This window comes from Argiope bruennichi, chromosome 9 (assembly GCF_947563725.1).
Source record: "Argiope bruennichi chromosome 9, qqArgBrue1.1, whole genome shotgun sequence".
In the NCBI taxonomy this organism is placed as follows: Eukaryota; Metazoa; Arthropoda; class Arachnida; order Araneae; family Araneidae; genus Argiope; species Argiope bruennichi.
In genome coordinates, this window is record NC_079159.1 from 63,315,843 (window position 1) to 63,337,124 (window position 21,282).

Genomic DNA, 21,282 nt, shown 5'->3' on the forward strand with positions numbered 1-21,282 from the left:
ATACGGAAATTTTAACAACATTTAATCAGTACATCAGATCTTTTAGAAATGTATTTTCTGATGGTGCATAAAATATCATTTGAATAATGAGGTCAATTTAAAAAAAATTTAAAAAAACAAAAAACAAATTCATGTCTATAAAAGATTTTGTTACCTTCACAAACTAGAGATTTCTGTACAGTTTTTACAGCAGGTGAAGAGTTAGTGTCTTTTGTAGGATAAACATCATCATCTGGATCAAAAGCTACACCAGCACTTTTCTTATTTCTATTTAAACTATTTACATAACCATTTTGTTTAGTATAATTTGATATATCTACAGTATCTCTCCTGCTAGACAAATTTGAAACAGGCTGAAAAAAACAAAACAAAAAGATTGATATCAACAATATTATAATTTTAAATATGACTTTTCAAAATAAGAATTATATAAACAGCTATTTTACTCACAGAATCGATTTTGACCAAAGGCGCTGACTTTATGCATGGAAATGTTGCATTTCTTTTGTACTTTCCACAAACTGTGTTTCGAGGGAATTTTGACAGTACTTCAAACCATCTAAAAACACACAACAGAAACAATAAGTAAAAAATAAACAGAATAGAGATTAACCAAATTAATACAAAAGTTTAGATGAAATTCAAGGGGGAAAAAATAGCAACATGCATATTGTATTTTTACATGCTATATATACATCAAAATTTACTCCGATCCCGCGAAGCATATAGATATTAATACAAATAATATTCAACAGAAATAAAAAAAAATCATAAATTGAATATAAATAATAAAAATCAAGTAATATATACAAGCAAGTAATACAATATACTTAAGCAAATAAAGTGTCCATAGTTTCATAAACATTTATACATGAAAAAGATCCATTCGAAATTCAATTAAATATTCGTTATAAACTCTTATATTAACAATAAGTTATAACATAATCAAATGCATTAATATAATTCAGTACAGTTAAATACCTATTATAATTTTATATGCTAACAATAAATAATTACTTAATCAACTTGATATAAGATGTACAATAAAATAATATTTAGAATCTATTTACATAATATCAGAATAACATTTTCAAGACATTAACCTTCCACTGAAAATTCCAGCAATTTCTTAACCATAATAATTTGTCCTTGTCTGGCAATAATATACCCACTAGATTCATAATCCCAAACACATTACCATAATTAACTGGAAAATATTTAATAATCTCTGAACATGTAGATCCATAAACAAAGTGGGCAGTTCTATCATTATCAAAACCACATTAAAAGTCGACCTTTTCGGAGGGGGGGGGGGACTTTTTCGATAGATTGGGAAGATTCTACGGCAAGTGAGGTGTTCGTTCAAGAAAAATAATTCCATAATGTTTCTTTAAGTCCACTTTGGGTGGTAGTCCAAAATTAAAGTGGATTATATAAAACTCTTTGTAGAAGTATTTGTTTCGTATTTTTTATTTTTGCATGTGCATACATGGAGTTTTGTATCAACAAATGTCTGTTAATTATCGCAAAATATAACTGTAGCTTTGCATATTGATACTTAACATTTATTTTTAAACTGCTACCAATAAGAAACTCACAAAACAATTAATTGTTTGAGTTTATTAGAATATGAAGAGTAGAAAGAAATATTTCTCTACATAATATTTCCTTACTTTTTAGACTCCTCTTTACTCATTCCCTTGATAAAATGGACTTTATCCGGACATGTGACAGCCAAAGCATACGGATTTCCAGTTAGGTTTTCTGCATCTGCGACTTCTAGCACACAGTTCATGTCAATGACTGCCTGGGGAACCGTCTCGGGCTAGCAAGAGAAAAACACAAAGAAATTGATGATTCAATACTATTAAGTCGCTAACATACTACATTGATATAAAAAGTAGAATTTATGGCCAAGTTTAAATATACTAAAAAGCGTTAGAATAGAAACTTAATTCTCACTTTTTTTAAATATACTGAAACATTTTGAAAGATTTAATAATAATAAGAATATATATATATATATATAATTATTTCAGCAATTCACTGTTTAATTTGGTACTTTTCTAAATCTACTAATAAATGTCCAAGATAATATAAAGATAGAAGTTTCTAACAGTAAAGCTGAAGTTGAAAGTAAAGTATTTTTGAAGTCAAATTAGCCATAAACTGGAAAGGAATTAACAGCTTTTCATAATTGTTTTCTTTAAGCATTTGATGGATTGTTGTTTCAAACCAATAACACAAATGTTAGTATTCGTGATTAGAGAATTAATTACCAATCTATAAAACTTGTTCACTAGTTTGATTATTGGACTAAGAATAGGTTATTACGACCGGGCTAGTGACAGTGGGAAGGGAAAAATTATATAGTAAAGAAAGAGAGAAATAAACTGAATGATCTCAGTTACGGAGATATTCATAGAATATATTGTACTAAAATCGCACTAAGATTTATTATTTAAGTAAAGATAATCTCAGCTTGAAATGTGTTCATATCAGTGCCAAAAGTAAAAGGTAAAAGAATGCATCATTTCACTAAAACCAAAGATTTATTATTTAAGTAAAGATAATCTCAGCTTGAAATGTGTTCATATCAGTGCCAAAAGTAAAAGGTAAAAGAATGCATCATTTCACTAAAACCAGTCAAATTTAAGCAACAATTTTATGTTATCTATAGAAGAAAAGCGCAATCGTTTCAAAGTTTTAAATGCATTACTTGTAATCTGATAAATTTTTGGGGAAAAATGACATCAGGTAAATACAAATACATTTTAAAATATTTTCTGCAATGCTTTTAGAAAAACATTGCGGCTTATGCTTTTACACGACGAGTGTAAATTAATTTTCTGTATACTGTCCGGTTCACCAAATTATTGCAGAGTTAATTGGCGTCGGAATAGAAATGTACATAGCAATGCCGGATATTCAGACGCTCAGCTAGTGGGAGACATTTTATTGGCATTGAACATGGTAATGTATTTAGATATAAAATATTTCATTTACATTAATGGTAGGATTAAAAACTTAACTATCAACATTTTACATATATGTAGCCAATTTTTCCGAAAAAAGTGTAATTTACCTTTTAATATAATTTTTTAAAAATACCATAATTCTTGAAAGTTATCTGAATTCTGCATACATATTTCCAAAAAAGACTTTATTTCAAATGCAAGGAATATCATTTGGACGAAAATTGCAAAGGCACGTTGTCTTCGAGCATGTATGAGGCAATACAAATTTCAGTACAAGGATAAATTTTAACAATAGTCTCTGAAAAAAGTTGAACTTCATACGTTAACTACAAATTAATCATTTCCGATTTGATATCAAAATTTAGAAGTAATAAATAAGAGAGAGTTGACAATAGACATACAAGTACTGCATTTTCAAAAAAAAAAAAAAAAGTTAGATGAATTGATAGTATGTGAATAAGGTTATATAGTAATAAAATTTATACGGATGAATTCATATACCATTTTGGTACATAGCGGTAGAAGATCTAAAAATTTCACAATAAGTAACTGAATCTAAAGGGCTATTATTCTATACAAATAAAAATTACAATAAATTTCAATAAAACTCCTTTTTGGCCAGCTTGTTCTAGTTTTAAATAAACTTTAATTTATTTAGAAAACAGTTCAAACGATGAAATTTCTTAAAAGAAAGGAGAAAGAATCTTACGTGTTCATCCACGGAATAAGCGAGTTCTCCATCATCATACAGGACGAACCACCTCCTCTGCCATCGCTGAAAGAAAAAATAGAATTTAAGAATTTTTCTTCAATAAGCATCATTTAAAAAACAATCAATTTTTTAAAAATGCAATTTTTGCATAGAAAATCTAATGAAAAAATGATTTAATTACTACAAGCATAGATTAGGATCACATGCAATAAACAACATTATTGCTGAACATCTTAACATTTTACAAACGATACTTCAAAAAAAGCCTTCGCTTATTGCAATGCTGTTTTAATTGCAAACTACTTCATATTCTGTTAGATTATTTGTTTATTGCTATATTATTTTACTTGTTTATTGTTTATTTGCTCAGAAAATGAAATAAAGCAAGTAAATGGAAATATGAATATCAAAAAAGTGGTATAAAGAGTGAATTCACAGTTAATTAATTAATTATGAATTTATTCATTAATGCGTTGAATAAGCTCATTCCATTTTTATTTTAGAAAGGAGAAATAATTGTCATCACCTCTATAGCCTTTGTAATAATTGTAGCTAAAAATTGCGATAGATTTTTTTGTTTAAAAAATACCGTCAGGGTTATTATTTAAAATGTAAGTGCACAGAGAACATTATGAGCCCCCCCCCCTCTTTTTTATCAGTTTAGCTGTACAGTTAAACACATCTGTCAATTTAATTCACATACTTATAATTTATTTTAGGTTTTATTTATTTATTTCAGCAACTACGTAAAAATGCATGTGTTTTTATTTATTATTTCCCATACAAGTGGCCTCCAGGTTAATATACATTCTGTTTAACTATATGTTACTGTATATTAAATACTGCACACAGTTAAATAATAAGTGAAAGAAAAGAAACAAACAAGTATTTGACATTATACTGGAGAAAGTGTTCATATTGTCCGTAATTTTAGAGTTTGGTATTTACATTTTTTTTTTTTTACATTTCTAATTTTCAACGAGATTAATAACAATTTTGCAAATCGATCTGCCGGCGATTCTCCATTAACCAAGCGGTTTTAGGCAGTATGCTAATTACGAGGCACAGGAATTGTTTTCATTACTTATTGTCGAATAGAAAAATAAAATGAAATGAAACATATTTTCATACGAATGTTTCTGACTGCTTCAATGAATGATTTTACAACTTCGCTTAGCTCATTAATAGATTGAAAAATGTTGTTAAAAATGTTGGAGTGTTTGCCAAGCCGCCGAAATATCCATTCAGTCTTATAAAAAAGAAATCACGATAGAAATAATTGTCAAATAGCAGATTTAATCGAGCGAGAAAATAGAAGGTTTAACCGTCACTAGATAGATAAGCTCCATGATTTGCTTATGGGATTAATGTTCATATCTTTCTACACTTTTATTTTATAAAAAGAAATTTTGCACTCTTTTAAAACTTAAAAATTACCCTTTTAATGATGTCATTTCCATTTATTTTATTATTTTTAATAATTTTTAAAATTTAATTCGATAACACAATCTGTATAACTGTTTCTGATGCTATGATGAAACTCAAAATCATTCAACAAACTATTCAACCGCGCGCTTTACCAATGTTATACTTAAGATTTTTAAAAATTGCTTCCCTTGAACATTTAACATTTTAGGATTTTCCCTTTTTTTTCGTAATGTACACAAAACTTTTTAATTTGCACTCACAATAATTTGTAGTAGATTGATGCAATTAAATTCAAGGTTTTTTTTTTGGTCATAAAATGGCAAAATAATATTTAAATAACATTTCATATTAATAATTTAAATCTAAAAAAAAAAAATCAATGATATGAACAAATAAGTTGATGCCAAAGGCGACAAGTACATGGGAAAAAAATTCCGCGAACTGCACAAAAATCGAAATAAGCCGAGCAGCGATTTTTTTTGATTGCCTATTCAAATTTTCAAAGGATAAATATAATACAATTTTCAAGGAACCCGGCAAAATGCTTAAATCCATTTCAAGTGACAGCTATCGACATCAGCATCTCGACAAACAACCAGCACATCATTTCCATCAACAGAGAAGCCACAAAAACAAAGCATCTATCTAAAATCCAGTCGGATGCCAAACAAGATTATTGGTCCGATTCCATTTGTGGATAGAGCCTCTCAGAGTTTTCTGATAATCCGTTCAGCCTATCTCGTTCATTTAAAGTAGGCTTTGAAATCAATTTGGGCACCACCCAAGAAGACAGAGAGAGAAACCACGTGAGATAAAACTGTTGATATCCAGCAAACAAGCTTAAAAGTGATTACACAAAACTGTTATCTAACATCTACTTGCATATCGTATTTGCAAAACAACAACGAACTTGCAGAAACATTGGAATTGATTTTTGAAACCTTTCTTCGAATTTGCTTTCTGGTAAAAATTAATGAGAAGCTTTATAATATCTGATTTTAAAAATACGAAGCGAAAAACAATGGTAACGATGTTGTAATATTTAAATAACCTTCAGACCCTCCAGCTGTTTTAAAGTAAACAATCAGCTTATTATAAAACATGGAAATTCTTACTGCTGCAACCAATACTGCCATTGAACTTTTGATCGAAATCTAGCGAGACTTTCCGTTTTTTTAAATATCATTAAACGATAAGAAAAAGGCAAAATGCACAGTAAGCATACGACTTAGAAACGAGTAGTAAAATAAATAATTCTTGGAATCAAAGTAAAATCTGACTAAGACAAGATATAAGCAATTCCAAAACTACATTCAAGTTCACAAAGCATGAATACTTCAGTATGCAACAACCAATTAACGAAGGTAAAAACTTTATATTCCGAATACGAGATTTAAAACTATTCTATAGAAGAAACTAAAACATAAGAATGAAAAATATTTAATTAACAAATGGGCATGTTCTTGCGAAGAACAATCGTAAAACGCGAATGGTATTTTGCAATCTTATGCGTGCGCATTAAATGATGTTTGCAAACAGAAGTATTTTCATAAATGCTTGTGTCATGTAATCATTATTACGCAACAAAAATACATTTTCATTGCACGAGTTGGAAGATAAAGCACAGTTAAAAAAATTAACAAAGGACTTATTGAAAAACCAACTGAGGGGGAAAGAAAGGATTAAATTTGCTTTTATATTTTTTGAAGTTATAAATTTGCTAACTATCATACCAGTTTCTAATTAACAATAATAATAATATATCCAAACAAGGTTATTCTAGTATATCTTCTACTATGCATTGTCTTAAAAAAGTTTACGTGACGCTACATATTAATTCGTAAGTTAAAAAAAATTAGGATTTCGCACCATTATAAATATTATTTATATCAGCAACAATAGAATTGATCCTATTACGAGCTTCATTGTAAGATGAGAGGTACATCTGCAGAAAAGTAAATTCTTTTCAATAATATTCGGGTCTTCAACAGTGCAGATGTTCTTTTGTATCTGTTTCTCGTAACTGAAGAGTAATGTGTAATTAAGTAATTTTCTTAAATTAAAAAAAAAAGCTTAAATACAGTTTGTTTTTAATTTCTTCGTACATGACCAAACGCATCACTACAGCTCTAATTAGAAAGAATCGTGTTCGGAATGAAATACTGAAATAATTCAGCCATGTTTTGTATTAGGAGAAAAAGCCTACAAATTTCCTTTTTTATTACAGAAGTTAAAATAATTTAAATAATGAAGAAAACGGATTTTGAAAACATATGTTAATTAGTGTAGTAAAAAATGAATTCTTTTTAAATTTAATCTGTTAGGAAAACTATTACAAGACACTGGCAGAAATACTGTAATTGGAATTTCAATATATCTTTTAAATGACTGCCAGGGAATTTATTAAATGATATTCAATCAAGCTTAAAGTAGGAGATTTAGATTAAAAATCTATTTTTGGCTTTCATAATTTCGAATATTTTCTTTATAAAATAGTTTGAATTTTGTTTCTACATTCATTCTTTAGGAAATTAATTCATTTTTGTATTTGCATAAAGTAAGCTTTAATGCTATTTCGTAACTTAAAATGCCATTTCCTCAAATTCTAAATTTTGAAAAATTTATTACGAGAAATCTTATAAATTAAAACCTAATGCATATTTTTTATTCAAATTTGAGGTAATTATTTTTCAATATGTTATGTTATTTCTGAACAACAGAATAAACATCTATTCTTTTAAAAAGATTTCATAATTTTTTTAATACTTCATAATGGAAAAAATAAGAAGAAAAAAATTAATTTTATTTTTTAGTTGAATTTCAATATTTAAAGATAGGATAAAAATACAGCTTATTTCTTAGTTCAGGAACTTGGCAAGTTCCTAATCTATATGCAAGAACTATAGTTCCTAAGTTATATGCAAGATTTCGAATGAATGATTAGATGAATATGTAAACAAGAAGATTTTTGCTTTCTATTTTCTTTAGCTCCCTCCAACTAAAAAAAAATTCAATACATTTCTTACAATGTTCCAAATATTTTTCGCCTTTAAACTCGTATAATTTTGTTTTACAGGTGTTTTTCCAAACTATTTTCTACAAAAATTCAAAAATATAAGCATTTTTTAACATTTTTCTTTAAAAAAATTCATCTTCAATATAGTCAAAACCTTAATTTTTTTATAGTATTAATATATCTCCTTCTAGTGACTCACAATTTCAATTTTGATCTCTGGAATATTTATTTTTAAAACCATTTCCTATTTCTTCGCATGCCAATAAAAGAGTGTTTTTAAAAAAACTTTTGTTATTTTCTACCTTTTAATCTTTAAGAACATTACTATATAACATTGTGAAATTTTACAATCAATTTTCCTTCGAATTCACTATCAGATGGTGCCTCTCACTTGCTCATAAAGTTATCAATAAGTTGATAGTTAAATTCTGAAAGCATTAAAAAATATTGTATTGCTGCTGACAACACATGGCTATAGAAATTTTCAGAGCTGTAATATAATAAAGAATGGATATAAAACAATTAATCTTCATTAAAACTAAATTATTAGCATGGTAAAAATTAAATAAAAGTATGGAGAAATAATATGAGCAGATTTCGCTACAAATTCAACCATCATCAAAGAACATCGTTACAAAGTCAACCATCATCAAGAACATCGTACAAAGTCAACCATCATGGAAAAAAAAAAATCGTTACAAAGTCCACCATCAAACCTATTTTGGTTTCGTCCAGGTCTAATTTACGAACTTGACTGACCTCACGAATTTGCATTCGAATTCTGACTAACAAAACTTTTAGCTACCATTCCGTTTAACAAAACCAAATACAATCCTTACAAGAATGCCTTCACTTTCATTGTGAAGGCAAGCTATGTTCCAAAGAGGGATGCTACAGAAGAACCACCCTCAGGTCGGGAAGATCCAGTTGGACAATAGCACGCGGGTGGCGGCTCACCTCCATGTATCACACGCACAATCGGAGAAAAGTAAACATCGTTGAGAACTCCATTTACCTGTGCGACGCACCCTACAAGGTCAAAAAACGGAGAAAGAACACCTGTAATTAGCAATCATTATTTTGTCGTTAGGGGAAGGCCCTGTTTTTTACTTCTCTTAAGCGAAGGGCGGGCCATACTGCTCTAACCTCCAGCACCCAATGCTCCCTATTATTCTTACAGTGAATCGGATTCGAGAGACATTCATTCAAGATTCTCCACACTGTAATCATCCGTCAGAAGGATCTAACAGCTGATTGCGCAACTGAATCGTTTATTCCAATATCGAAAGTTCAGTCATCTGAATAATCCAAACTAGAAAGTGAAAATAGTGTAAATTGGTTAATAATATTCAGTAATAATACAAGCTGACAGCACAGGAAAAGCTACGCGATATATCATTATGCCCAACCAAAAAAGTTGTGAATGTGAGAATAATATATTTGGAATATTCTTGCTTTAAATAGCAGTAATCGATAGTTCGATAATGATTCGATGCACTGAAAAACGTAAGTTCTTTCTAATAGTCTTAGAAGAGTGATAACAGGTATGATGTCATCGATTGGTAATAAGATCGGTCGCAGCATTCGACATCCTGTCAATTCGAAATGTCATTGAGCTTAATAGCCAAAAATTAGATGAACTAAATTCGGTGATAATGCAGCTGATAAACTATACCAAACAGATTATTAATTGCTAGCAATAAAATTTGCAGAATAAAAAGGTTATTGGTTGATAAAAACGGATTAATAAATTTGATGTAAGATAAGAAATGACCCGTATGATGTAAAATGAGAGAAAAAATCAAATGCCAAAGTTAAAATATTTTAAAATTAAATGTTAGCTATTTCATACCGTGAAAGTGATGCGGTTGTCATCAAACGGAGTTAAAAGAAACACGGCGAAACAAAAAACAGAACTATTATTTTCAATAATGTCATACATGCATCGTGCGTAAGAACTATTCATAATAGCGGTTGTTTCCTGCGTTAGCAATCTACCTGTAGTTCTAACCAATGAAATTAATTCACCTACAGTTCGTAATTTCAAAAAACAAATATTGTAGGAAGGATGAAACGAACGGGAAATTATGTCGTTTATTTTGTGTTTATAATATCGGTTCATTTTCTTTACTTTCCACAAATTTTGGTAGATTGTACATTTTAATTTTACATATATGTCAAATGAAAATATAATGATGATTTTAGAAAATACTGCAACATATAATCAAAAGATAAAATATACTATTGAAGATTAGGCCTCGACGATATATATGGACACTGTTAATGTTAATAATGTGTGTACCAAAGTGAACAATTAAGCACAAGACGAGCCAGCAGACCCTCGACTCCCTTTTTTATTTACTAATAAGGTGTAATTTGTGTTTCATAATCGTATAAAAAAATACAGGTGTATGAATTTTTGCATTTTTTTCTGTTTGCCCAACTGAAGCCGAAATTTCATACAAGTCCATAATTTTCGGGACAAAATAACATACCAAAGTTCATTTAGCTCAGCCATTCAGCTTCTAAATTGCAGCATTTGTATAGAAAAGAAAATACAGACAGACAACACGTTTAAGAATTCGTTTCAAATTTTGATACAAATGAACATACACATTTAAATTTTATTTTTTAGTTTTAACTTAAATTTTTACATTTTAACCAATTTAATTTTAAACATTTTAATTTAGTTCTTATTAAATAAAACCAGCTTAATTCTTAATTTCTTATTATGTATCCTGGCATCCTTTTTGGTGATTCTGTAATTGTATATTTTTAAGTTTTTAAAATAATTTATTCATTCATAATTTTTTCATGATTTTGTGATGTAAACTTTTATATTCTTATATATACCATGTGTTCAATGTCTTTATAACGACTGTATAGCGCTTTTAATTTGCTAAAGAGTCTTTTAAAATCTTTAAGATTCAATAATTACAGTTTTTGTTCTTTGAGTGTTTGATGTTCATTTATTTCTGCACATAGTAATCGGCATTCTTTTCAGTAGTGTGCTTTCCTTTAAACAAATAGAGAAACATGCTGAATTTTATCAATTTATTTAACATTATCAATTTTATCCCCATTCCCAAGCATAAAATTGTAGACTTTGGATATATCCGCGAATGCCTTCCATGGCACTGGCGAACTATAGTTAAGATACATAAAACTTCACGAGTAAAACTAAATTTTTTACTCAATCTATCATGGGAAATGCATTTTGAAGGCTTTTTTTTTTTACTGATCGATTGAAACCAAAATTAGAAACGAAACTACTATTAAAGTCACAAGTGACATAATGAATTTTATATGTTTAAGTATTTGTGTTTGTGAGCATGTTAAGTATGTGCATTTGCATTCATGCGAAAGTACGGCCCGACAGATTTGATTCAAAATTCGATAAGAATCTACATTTTAGATGTCAAACTTTTCCACCAAATTTTATTAAATATGCTCTTTACGTCTTGTAGTTATAAAGTTCACTTGTACTCGAACAGCCAGATAGACTTCTTCGGAGTGGATTTCGTTCAAAATTTGACAGAAATCTGCAAGTTTGATTTTAAGTTCGAATATGAAATTTCATCCGTTTAGCTCAAAACTTTTTTTTGTGTCCACAGACAGACGGACAGATATAACTCTTCAATTTCAAAGCCACATGAATAGGTAATGAAAATTACGAATTATGAGTGTTAAATGAAGTTGAAATTCTCTAAAAAAATGATTCATCAAATAAAATGATGCAATTCATTTTACAGCATTTCACACTAACATCGGAAATGATAAAGACTAATTTTTCATACTTGACATCCACTTTATCTATCAATAAATGCTTCAACGTGGAGTGCAAGAGAAAAAAAAAGCAATTCTCCCATAGAAGTCACTGAATTTCAGTAGCGTAAAGCAAGTTTTTATTAATATTTCATTTCGATTCATCGGCAACCTACATTTGAGCAGTCGGTTATAATTTTAATGCGAGATAATGACTTCCAATGACACTAATAGGACAGCATCATTATAAATCATTCACTTGACGGATGGCTTTTTCTGGGAATTCTTCAGCTCTAAGTCCCAACAATGCGCAGTAACACCTTAGAAATTTCGCAAAGCATTCATTAATAATAAGGGCGCTACAAATACGGTTATTTCCCCCTTCTAGTCAAGGTGATTTAGTATACACCTAACAGTAATTATGGTCATTAGTGGCAATAAAGGGGCATTCGCAACACCCAAAAAATTCGGTAAGCCATTTGACAATCTGTTTACCTCGAATCTTTCAGAGATACGGGGAGAGAGGCATATCGAACAAAAATGATTCGAAATAAATTGTCACACATAATCGAATAATTTTATTTCCATAATTTAGCAGAAGCAAATAGCCAGGTTTTAGTTCTGATCCTTACTTACGATAAATTTCTAAGAATGGTTTATGATATGTCTTAATGAAAATATTCAATGAGAATTCGATATTTATAGCTAAACTTCATTAATGTATCGCTAACTTGGATGAATAAAAAAGTATTGTAGAATTGATCTAGAAACATGTAAACTCGTTAACTCAGAAACACAGACTTAAATATATCAAATTTGATATGTGATTTCGTGACTACAATTGCCGCTCTATGGCAAAATTTTGGTGTCACTCTTTTGAGAAAAACGAGTCTAAATCACAAATTTAACTTTGGGATACTATTAACCATATACCAAGGATTAATCGCCAAAAAATACGCCAAGGATGATACAACTGAATCAGTAAAAATGCTAAATTCATGCAAAAGGCTAATATTTCGTAACTATTGCATGCCAATGCCATACAACGTGTTCTTTAGAACAACACCTTTATTAGAGAGTGTCTGAGAAAGCTTCGAAGTGACCACTCCTGCTGTTTTTGTTTTAAATTATTGTTAAACGATGCTACATGTTGGGTTTCGAAACATCAATGGATTGGATTTACTCCAGTGCCCAACGAAGGATTTCTTTGATCTTTCTTACAAAAAGTTCACGACTTTTGAAAGATTCAAAAAGAAGAGCCTGAGGAATTTTCATCAGAGTTAGACGCAGAATTGCATTGATTAATTTTAAATAAACTTTTATACTGGTTAAGAATTTCAACTTTGTCTTTAACTCTCAAAGTGCTTTTTAATTCATTTTTGATATCGTAATTCAATAGCAGGCTTCCGAGTTGCGGCTTTTCAAGAGATTTCAAGCCAGATTTGACAGCTTGACTGTCTGTTTCAATCAATCTATATCGCTCTACTCCAGATAAAAAAAATTATGAACCGCATGAAAAAGATACCTCTAAAATGTTTCCTTACAAGGTGAGCAAATAATTCCACAAACATCAATCGTCAACCTGATTGAAAATGAAGAATGTTTAAGTCTTAAAGGATCTTTAATTAATAATTAAATTCAAGTAATAATTTCAAAATTTACAACCTCAAACGATCTAGTGAGCATACTAAACAAATATTTTTGTGTAAATTTGAATATTTTAATTAATTATTAAATTTGAATATTTAATCAATTTGAATTAGTGCAGAACCAGACGATTTTGATAATATAAAGCAATGAATAACAATTAGCAGTGATCACAATTAAGCAGTTCCCATTATATCTTATTCCCCTTGAATCGCTTGTTCAGTTTTTCTATTATTAATGTTTTAAGCTAAAGCTGCTACAAATTTTTGTAGTTTATTATTGTTTTCGAGTTTTAAATCATTTCCCTTCCGCTTTTTTATTTAACAATTTTCACAGAAAAAACGAATTATTCGTCTTTTTTTATAAGTTATTATAGATATAAGAGCTAACCCTAACAAGAGTATAACCTTTTTATAATGTACTTCCGATTTTGATTAAGTCTGATATGTTTGTAGTGCTGAATCATATAGTTGAAATGCTCGTAGATTGCAAAAACACAATGAAAAGGAAATTTCCGATTCAATATATGAAACAAAGGAATAGTACTACCAAGTCCCAATTCATTTGAACAAAAATGACTAGTGATCACGCGATGGGCTTTCGAATGAAAAGATGATCCCAGAACACAAAGCGAAAGTGCACAGCAAATGATCGAGTAAATCATACAAGTGATCGACACCCCTCGTCTCCTTTCAAGCTGATTGTACCAACTTTCTTTCACACATAGTACAATCTATTTATGAAACAGGAAGACAGACAGTCGATATAATTTCACTTGTAACTTTTATGATCAGTCAACACGCGAACTCGTGGGAATTTTTCTGCACTTCATAAAGGATTGAGCTCCACTGGTAATAGAAAAAAGTTAAGCTTTTTTTATTTACATATAATGGCTGAAGTATTTCTTGTAGTTACTTCTAATAATCACGAACATCCATTAGCATTGGGTGATAATTGCAAAAGCTACGGCTTGATGCTATTTCAAACTGCTTCGTTTTTTCTCAACAAAATTTCAATACAGATAATTACGTGTTTAGGAAAGCCGGCATTTATGTTTTCAACGTGGAAATGAATATAGGAACAGGAAGCGTGGATCTTTCTTTCCTTTAAATAGTAAAAAAAAAAAAAAAAAAAAAAAAAAAACAAGTTTAAGAATACTTTTCCTCTCGATCATTAAGTTTAGAGAGTGTTGATGAAAAGTGACTTTAAATCAGACCCCTACAAGTGCCGTTTCCGGTTCGAACAATAAAAATCATTCACCCGTATCCGGTCAGGTTTTAGGTTACGAGCTTTATAAATTTCAGAATTCACACCCGATTATCTATATTCTAAAGCGCCGAAAGATAACTGAAAAAAGAAAATTTGAAGAAGATTCTAATCCCCAAGCCGAAACGAAACACAATACTGATTTAGGTTTAATTCGTCAATATTTATTTTCGTTAAATTTGCTCTTAATTATAATAAAGCGTATACTTAAAATGTGTTTTAATATCGTCAGAGCTCGTGTGAAAAAATCTTGCAACCAAAGTAATAAAAAGTATAGCTGTAATATATTATATAATTGGAGAAAAATATTGGGCAGAAATAAAATTGATATCACTGAATCTCCCCCCAACCCTCAAATTTTAAAGGGATGTTAAAACAACATTTGAGCAATAATACACTCCAAAGTTATTGAGGAAAAAATGTTAAAAATTTGATCAGTTTTTAATTAAAAATATAATTAAAACTTTGAAAAATCCTTTCTTAGACAGCACCCATCATCCGAACGGTAAACATTTGGGTAACTGTAAGTAGCAACAGTATGTAGAAGGTTTTGAACGATTTTTCATCATATCGCGAAATACAATTTGCATATATCATGCCAGTCAATAAATTATACTGAAAAACTTTCTGCCCTTAAAACTTGAAATAGCTTTTGGATTGCGCTACAACGCGAGAACGCAGAAATGTTTGTCTAATTTCTTATTAAATTTTTCATTACTCTCCTATTTCAGAATTTGGAAGTATTTAAGAACTACTTTCAAAAGCCATTTCATTTAATACAATTTTTAAGGTCAAGAAACCACTTTTACGAATTGGTTACGAGTCAGGACTCAATGAAACTTTTGACTAATAAAACTTTTGAAGTTACTTTGTAGTGTTTAGTTTTTATTTTTTATCTTATTTGATTTTTAATTCAGAGCTTACTTTGATATTTATTCTTTATTACAATGAAGTCTTTTCCTACAAATTTTTTTTATGCAAATACATTGAGATACCGCATGTTTATAATCAGCAGAGTTCCCAAATAGGACGTATCTCCTGCGGTAAGTGATGAGTCGTATCGACATGTTATAAGATTATGAAATCTAGATAAGATTATTTGCTGTATTCTCAAGTTTACAAAATATACTCAGAGAAAAAAAATAATAAAATAGCTGCTTCTAGCATTAAGTTTTTACTCAGATATGGGGGAGGAGAATCGATATAGAGGGTAAAAAGATTCCGATACAGGCGGGGGGGGGGATCGTTGTGCACATCCAGTTTTTAATCACTTAGAACAAACATTTCCATACTTTTAAACAATGTAATCTATTTCATCTTCGTGGCATTTAACTTTTCCAGAGACGAATAGGAAACGTTCTTTTCAAAAAAGTTGCAAAAAAAAAAAAAAAAAAAAAGTAGAAAAAAAGCATTATTTTGCAGAAAATATTTCTAAAGAGTGACTTGATAAAGATTTCCGATTGCGAGCAACAATGAAGCTATTTAACTTTTTTTTTAAACTGGAGCTTTTGTTTTTTAAATGTAAGTATAAAAGATAATTTTCTCCGAGGTTTAATATTAACATATCGATATCCTTTGTTTTCCTTGAAAAATAACATTAAAAATGATTAAAAGAATCTTTATTTATAGGGGTCTGAAATCTTTATCTTTAAAGAATGATTTACTTTTACGGGAAAAAAATGTTAATACGACACTTAAATTTTATAATTATCATTCCCTTTGGTGATATAATGAATAAACTACTTTTTTTAGGCTTTCTTCCAAATTTGTTCTCAAACAAAATCTTTATTCATTTTTACTTATTTCCGAGTTGGGTGGAAAAGATTACTTTGACGAAATGTTCAGCAAGGGCTGGGATTTTTTTAATTTAATTTAATTTTTATTTATTTATTTATTTTTGCTTCAGGTAAAACTTATTATGCACTTCATTAATTTCGAATAATGAAAAAAAAAAAAAAAAACTGACGAACCAGCATAAACTGACCAACTTTGTGTAAATAAAATAAAATGATAAACTTCGGCATAATTGAATACCTATTTAAACCTTTCTGAAATTGAAAAAAAGGGTTCATACACAAGTATGCCAACTTATTATGCACTTCAGTAAACTTGCTTCAAATAAACTAACTATACATTTGATTCATTTTGAATACTGAGAGAAAACAAACTGAAAAAGCAACATAGACTGACAAAGTCTGTGTAGATAAAATGACAAACTTTAGCAAGTCTGAATAACCACTTAAACCTTTCTGAGGTTGCAAAATAGAATTCATACAAAAGTGAGACAACGCAATTTGCGACAATCATCGACTTTTCGTCCTAATTCCGTAAAATGAGTCGATCAAATCCCTTAAATAAACCAGATACAAATTACTCAGATACATTGTGTTAATTTTCGTACATTATTCCACTTACACCAGACTCTTCTTCCACCTCAATACATTTGTGCTACATAACCGAAGCTAGGAGAAAAGATTAATCTAGGGAAGGGGATGCACCACTTGCTGCAAAAATCGGGGTCAGTCCCGATGCATTTGCATACTGGCGGCTCATCAAAAAGAAGAAGAGGCAAGATGGACGATACATAATTACTTTGAATTTCTGCAACATCTTTGTGCACTTCCTGATCGGCGGAAAGCAGCGAGGCGGGCCGATTACCCAGCGAAACGGTTCTAAGAAGTCATTGGACTCACTCACTGAAGATGGAAGTTCGATTATTATTCAGATGACATAACGGTCCCCTTTTTCCTGGAGATGTCACGACTTAATAAGTGGCTATCTTTTCTCATCTGATTTATTTATAACACCATATGCTATTAATTAATAGGATTTTGGCTCCTGTCAGCTGCGTTCATTAATATGAATCCGGAACGTATTCGAGCCCGTGGTTCAAGTAGCACGCAGATTCGAAAAGTTAATGAACTCAATCAATTATTTTATTTTCGCCAAATTACTTTTCTAAAATCATCATATCAGATTGCCGAGATAAATATTTTGGAAATAGAGTAGCACCAAATTTATAATAATCGAAACTGAAGTAATATGATAACATAAAAATCGCGTTTACTTGAATAGTTCATTATTTACAGCATCTTAACTATATAATAATAATTATGTCATAATATCGTAAAATTTATTATCAATAGCAAAACGTTTCTGATAAATTACTGAAAAGTTGTTTACACTATTGTCGGAATAAAATATGCAAAAATTTTTAATCTCCAATTCAAAGGTTTCACATCTTCGTATGTAAAAGATACGGCATGGGTTTTCATGAAAATGGTTAAAATTCAGTTTAGTACTTCAAAACGAACAGGAGTGACTTTCTCGCATACTTCCTGATAAAGTGTTATTTGATGAATGTACACGTTTCAAATATCTGGAAAACACATTTTTTGGAATTATGCCTGTGTCTTTGAACAAGAAAACTGAAAAATGCTTTAAGCTATCATGATAAAATTTGGTATATGATCTATCATTAAATTTGTAGATTTCTATCCAATTATTGAAGAACAATCTATTTAGAGGAAAGCTGTCTGTCGGGCTGTCCGTATATATGTTAACACGATAACCACAAAACGAAAAGAGACAGACAGTTAAAATTCGGTACACAGATTTAACATCTATAGTATAGACACCTAACAAAGCTTGAGCTAAATTCAAAAAGCAATTGGCCGTCGATCGGTCTGTTCTTATAAAAGCATATAAACGCGATAACTCAAAAACACAATGACTTAAATTTGCGGAAATCGATATAAGGTTTAACTAACAACTGTTTTTTGCCTGTTTTTTTTTTGGGGGGGGGAATTTTGATCTAATTGGTTGGGAATCAGTTTCGATTTTCGGATGCTATTAATCGCATGCCAGGGATAAATCGCCAAAAAATTCGTCAAGAATCATGCGATAGATTCAGTAAATTCACGCCAAAGGTTAATATTTTCGACAGTTAAGAATTTGATTGCACATTTTAGGGAAGATTATACATAACCTGCATATACCCTGATTTTGATGCAACATCAGTAAAAAGTAAGAAGAGATTAGATTTTTAGATGATATTACAAAATATTTTGTGCAATTTGTGACTATCATCATATCTTTTAAAACTTTAAAACATCATATAACACAATTTAGTAAAAGACCAAGAAAACACAACTCTGAAACGGCTACTCCACTATTCTAATCTTTATTATCACATTCGATAATGCAGACAAATAACACAATAAATTTAAAACGATAAAATGCTGGATAATGGGTTAGTTTCAATTTCAAGATTTTAAGCCATATAAAAGCCATAAGATATATAAAAAAATTATCTGAATTCAAACTGTGCTGCCATCCAAATATAGGCCACAGCCTCAGATCTACAATGATTATGAAATCCTCTAAATGACAAACAATAATACTTTAATCTCAGAAATAATCTTTTAATGTTATTATTTAATCCTGTTTTGGTCTATTTCACCGATTCCCAAAATACTTAATTTCTTTTAAACGCATATCTATTAAATATTATTTTCAAATGAGTTATTTGAAAATATTTATTCCTTTTAAGGACATTCTGCAATGCCGTTTTGAATTCTTCGAAATTTAAAATATAAGAAAGCATTATTTATAAGTTTCTCATTCAATCGATATTTCATCAAACATGATTCATTCGTAACCAATAATATAACGATAAAATACTTTGTTTATAAGATTAAAAAAAAAAAGGGAATATATCGTTTTTGATTTTGAAGATGATTAAAATCTCTTGATAGGGAGAAATTACTTTCGAGTAATATGCGAACAAGAATAATGATATTTTGACTTATTAAACCATCGGGAATGATCTGCTCAGGGGCAACTGTTGTCTTAATTACCGAATCGAAAAGCAGATACAGTATTAACTCGTTTACGCACTAGGCATACTACATTCACCCACATTCACTTGTCGCTAGGTGAACAACCGCTACTGTATTCTCAATATTGTCAAAAGTCCGTTGAAAATATACCATCTGAATGCTCAAATCTCAATGCTCAAACGTTTGCAGGTTTTTTTTTTTTTTTTTTTTTTTCAAAAGTCTAACATTTCTTTACCTTTTTTTACTTGATAAGACACCATATGCACAGATTTTTGCATTTTTAAAGTCTATAAAATTTTATCCACTCATTTAAATCTTGTTTGTATTTTTAAGTATTCTTGTATACTATCCAGTCAGTTATGACTATTTTACATTGATATGATTTTAACCCTGTTTAGGCGCAGCATAGTCACAACCATGGCTCTTGAACTAGAAAAATCCAAATAAAAATCTAAAAATGTGTTTTTCGGACTAAAGATGGCCTGGAACATAGAAATTCGACAAAATCTTCAGTTCGAATTTTTTGACAATTTCAATATTTTCTCTTCGTATATTTAAGTAAAAACTGACTAAAGAATGAGAAGAAATTATTCCAACCTTCCTTTAAAGACTCAATGCTTCCACAGAAAAAGTTAATTTGATTGTCAAAATATTAGTGAAAGAACATTGCTCAAATATACATGAATCATGAGAAATAAAATTAAAAAAAATGTATAATGTGTACTCAAAAGAGGGTATAAAGGTTTAATTTTTTTTGAATTTTTATATAAACGCTTAGTTTTAAAATTTAGCTATTATGTTTAGTACAAGTAACATACTAGCATTAGCTTAGAAAATCTTACATTAATTTTATATGAATTTGCATCAATAAAATAAACTTGTAATAATTACTGTTGTTTATTAAAATTTCGATTTTGCGCTTTTATTTATTTATTTATACTTCATTTTACACCAATATCTTCAAAAACGAATAAATGGAACTTTACTGCGTATTCTTATATGACGTACTCATGAAAAGATTTTTTTTTTTTTTTTAAAGTCTCTCATGCCCATATTGGAGGGGAAGAAAAAAAAAAAAATCAAAGAATTGAATTGTTCAGCTTCATTTATTATTTTTTCTTGACCCATGCATGCTTTTCATCTTTTTCAAATACCAATTATCTATGCTAAAACTTAAGTCGCCATTTATCATCTAAACATAGCTTTGTTTTAGTTTAGGTTACAAATTATGATGATAAATATTTCCAGCATTTAAATAATAGAAGAATTTTCAGAACTGTTTTGAATTTTAATCCTTTTTCGCTCCAAATACGCTCTATTAACATAGCAAATCATGGAAGAAATATTGCAATTTAAACGGTACAGTAAACAATATATTTTTATTTTATTAAATACATATAAATGGTCACATAACTAGCATCGTTACCTTAATAATTTCGACCAATAGATTTTTATAGAATATAATTGCATAAGATTCGGGATACGTAGATGGCATCATTATAAAATGGTGAGACATAAAATAAGAAATATGATATTTAGTAGCTTTCCCTACAAAGCAAAATGCTTTTATACATTCAGATTTCGATGACTGAAATATCTCCCAAACTCGCATATTATACAAAATCTCTT

At 29.5% G+C, this 21,282-nt stretch overlaps 1 protein-coding gene across 3 annotated transcripts in view; it reads right to left on the reverse strand.

The window, feature by feature from the left end:
* Positions 1–21,282, reverse strand: part of LOC129983642 (protein outspread-like) — a 178,423-nt gene that overhangs the window by 17,478 nt on the left and 139,663 nt on the right. For all 3 annotated transcript variants that reach the window (XM_056093189.1, XM_056093188.1, XM_056093190.1), the window contains 4 exons: positions 3,688–3,753; positions 1,674–1,825; positions 451–559; positions 155–353 (listed from right to left, as the gene is read on the reverse strand). In XM_056093189.1, coding sequence (XP_055949164.1) covers positions 155–353; positions 451–559; positions 1,674–1,825; positions 3,688–3,753 — 526 coding nt within the window. The remainder of the gene's footprint in view (positions 1–154; positions 354–450; positions 560–1,673; positions 1,826–3,687; positions 3,754–21,282) is intronic.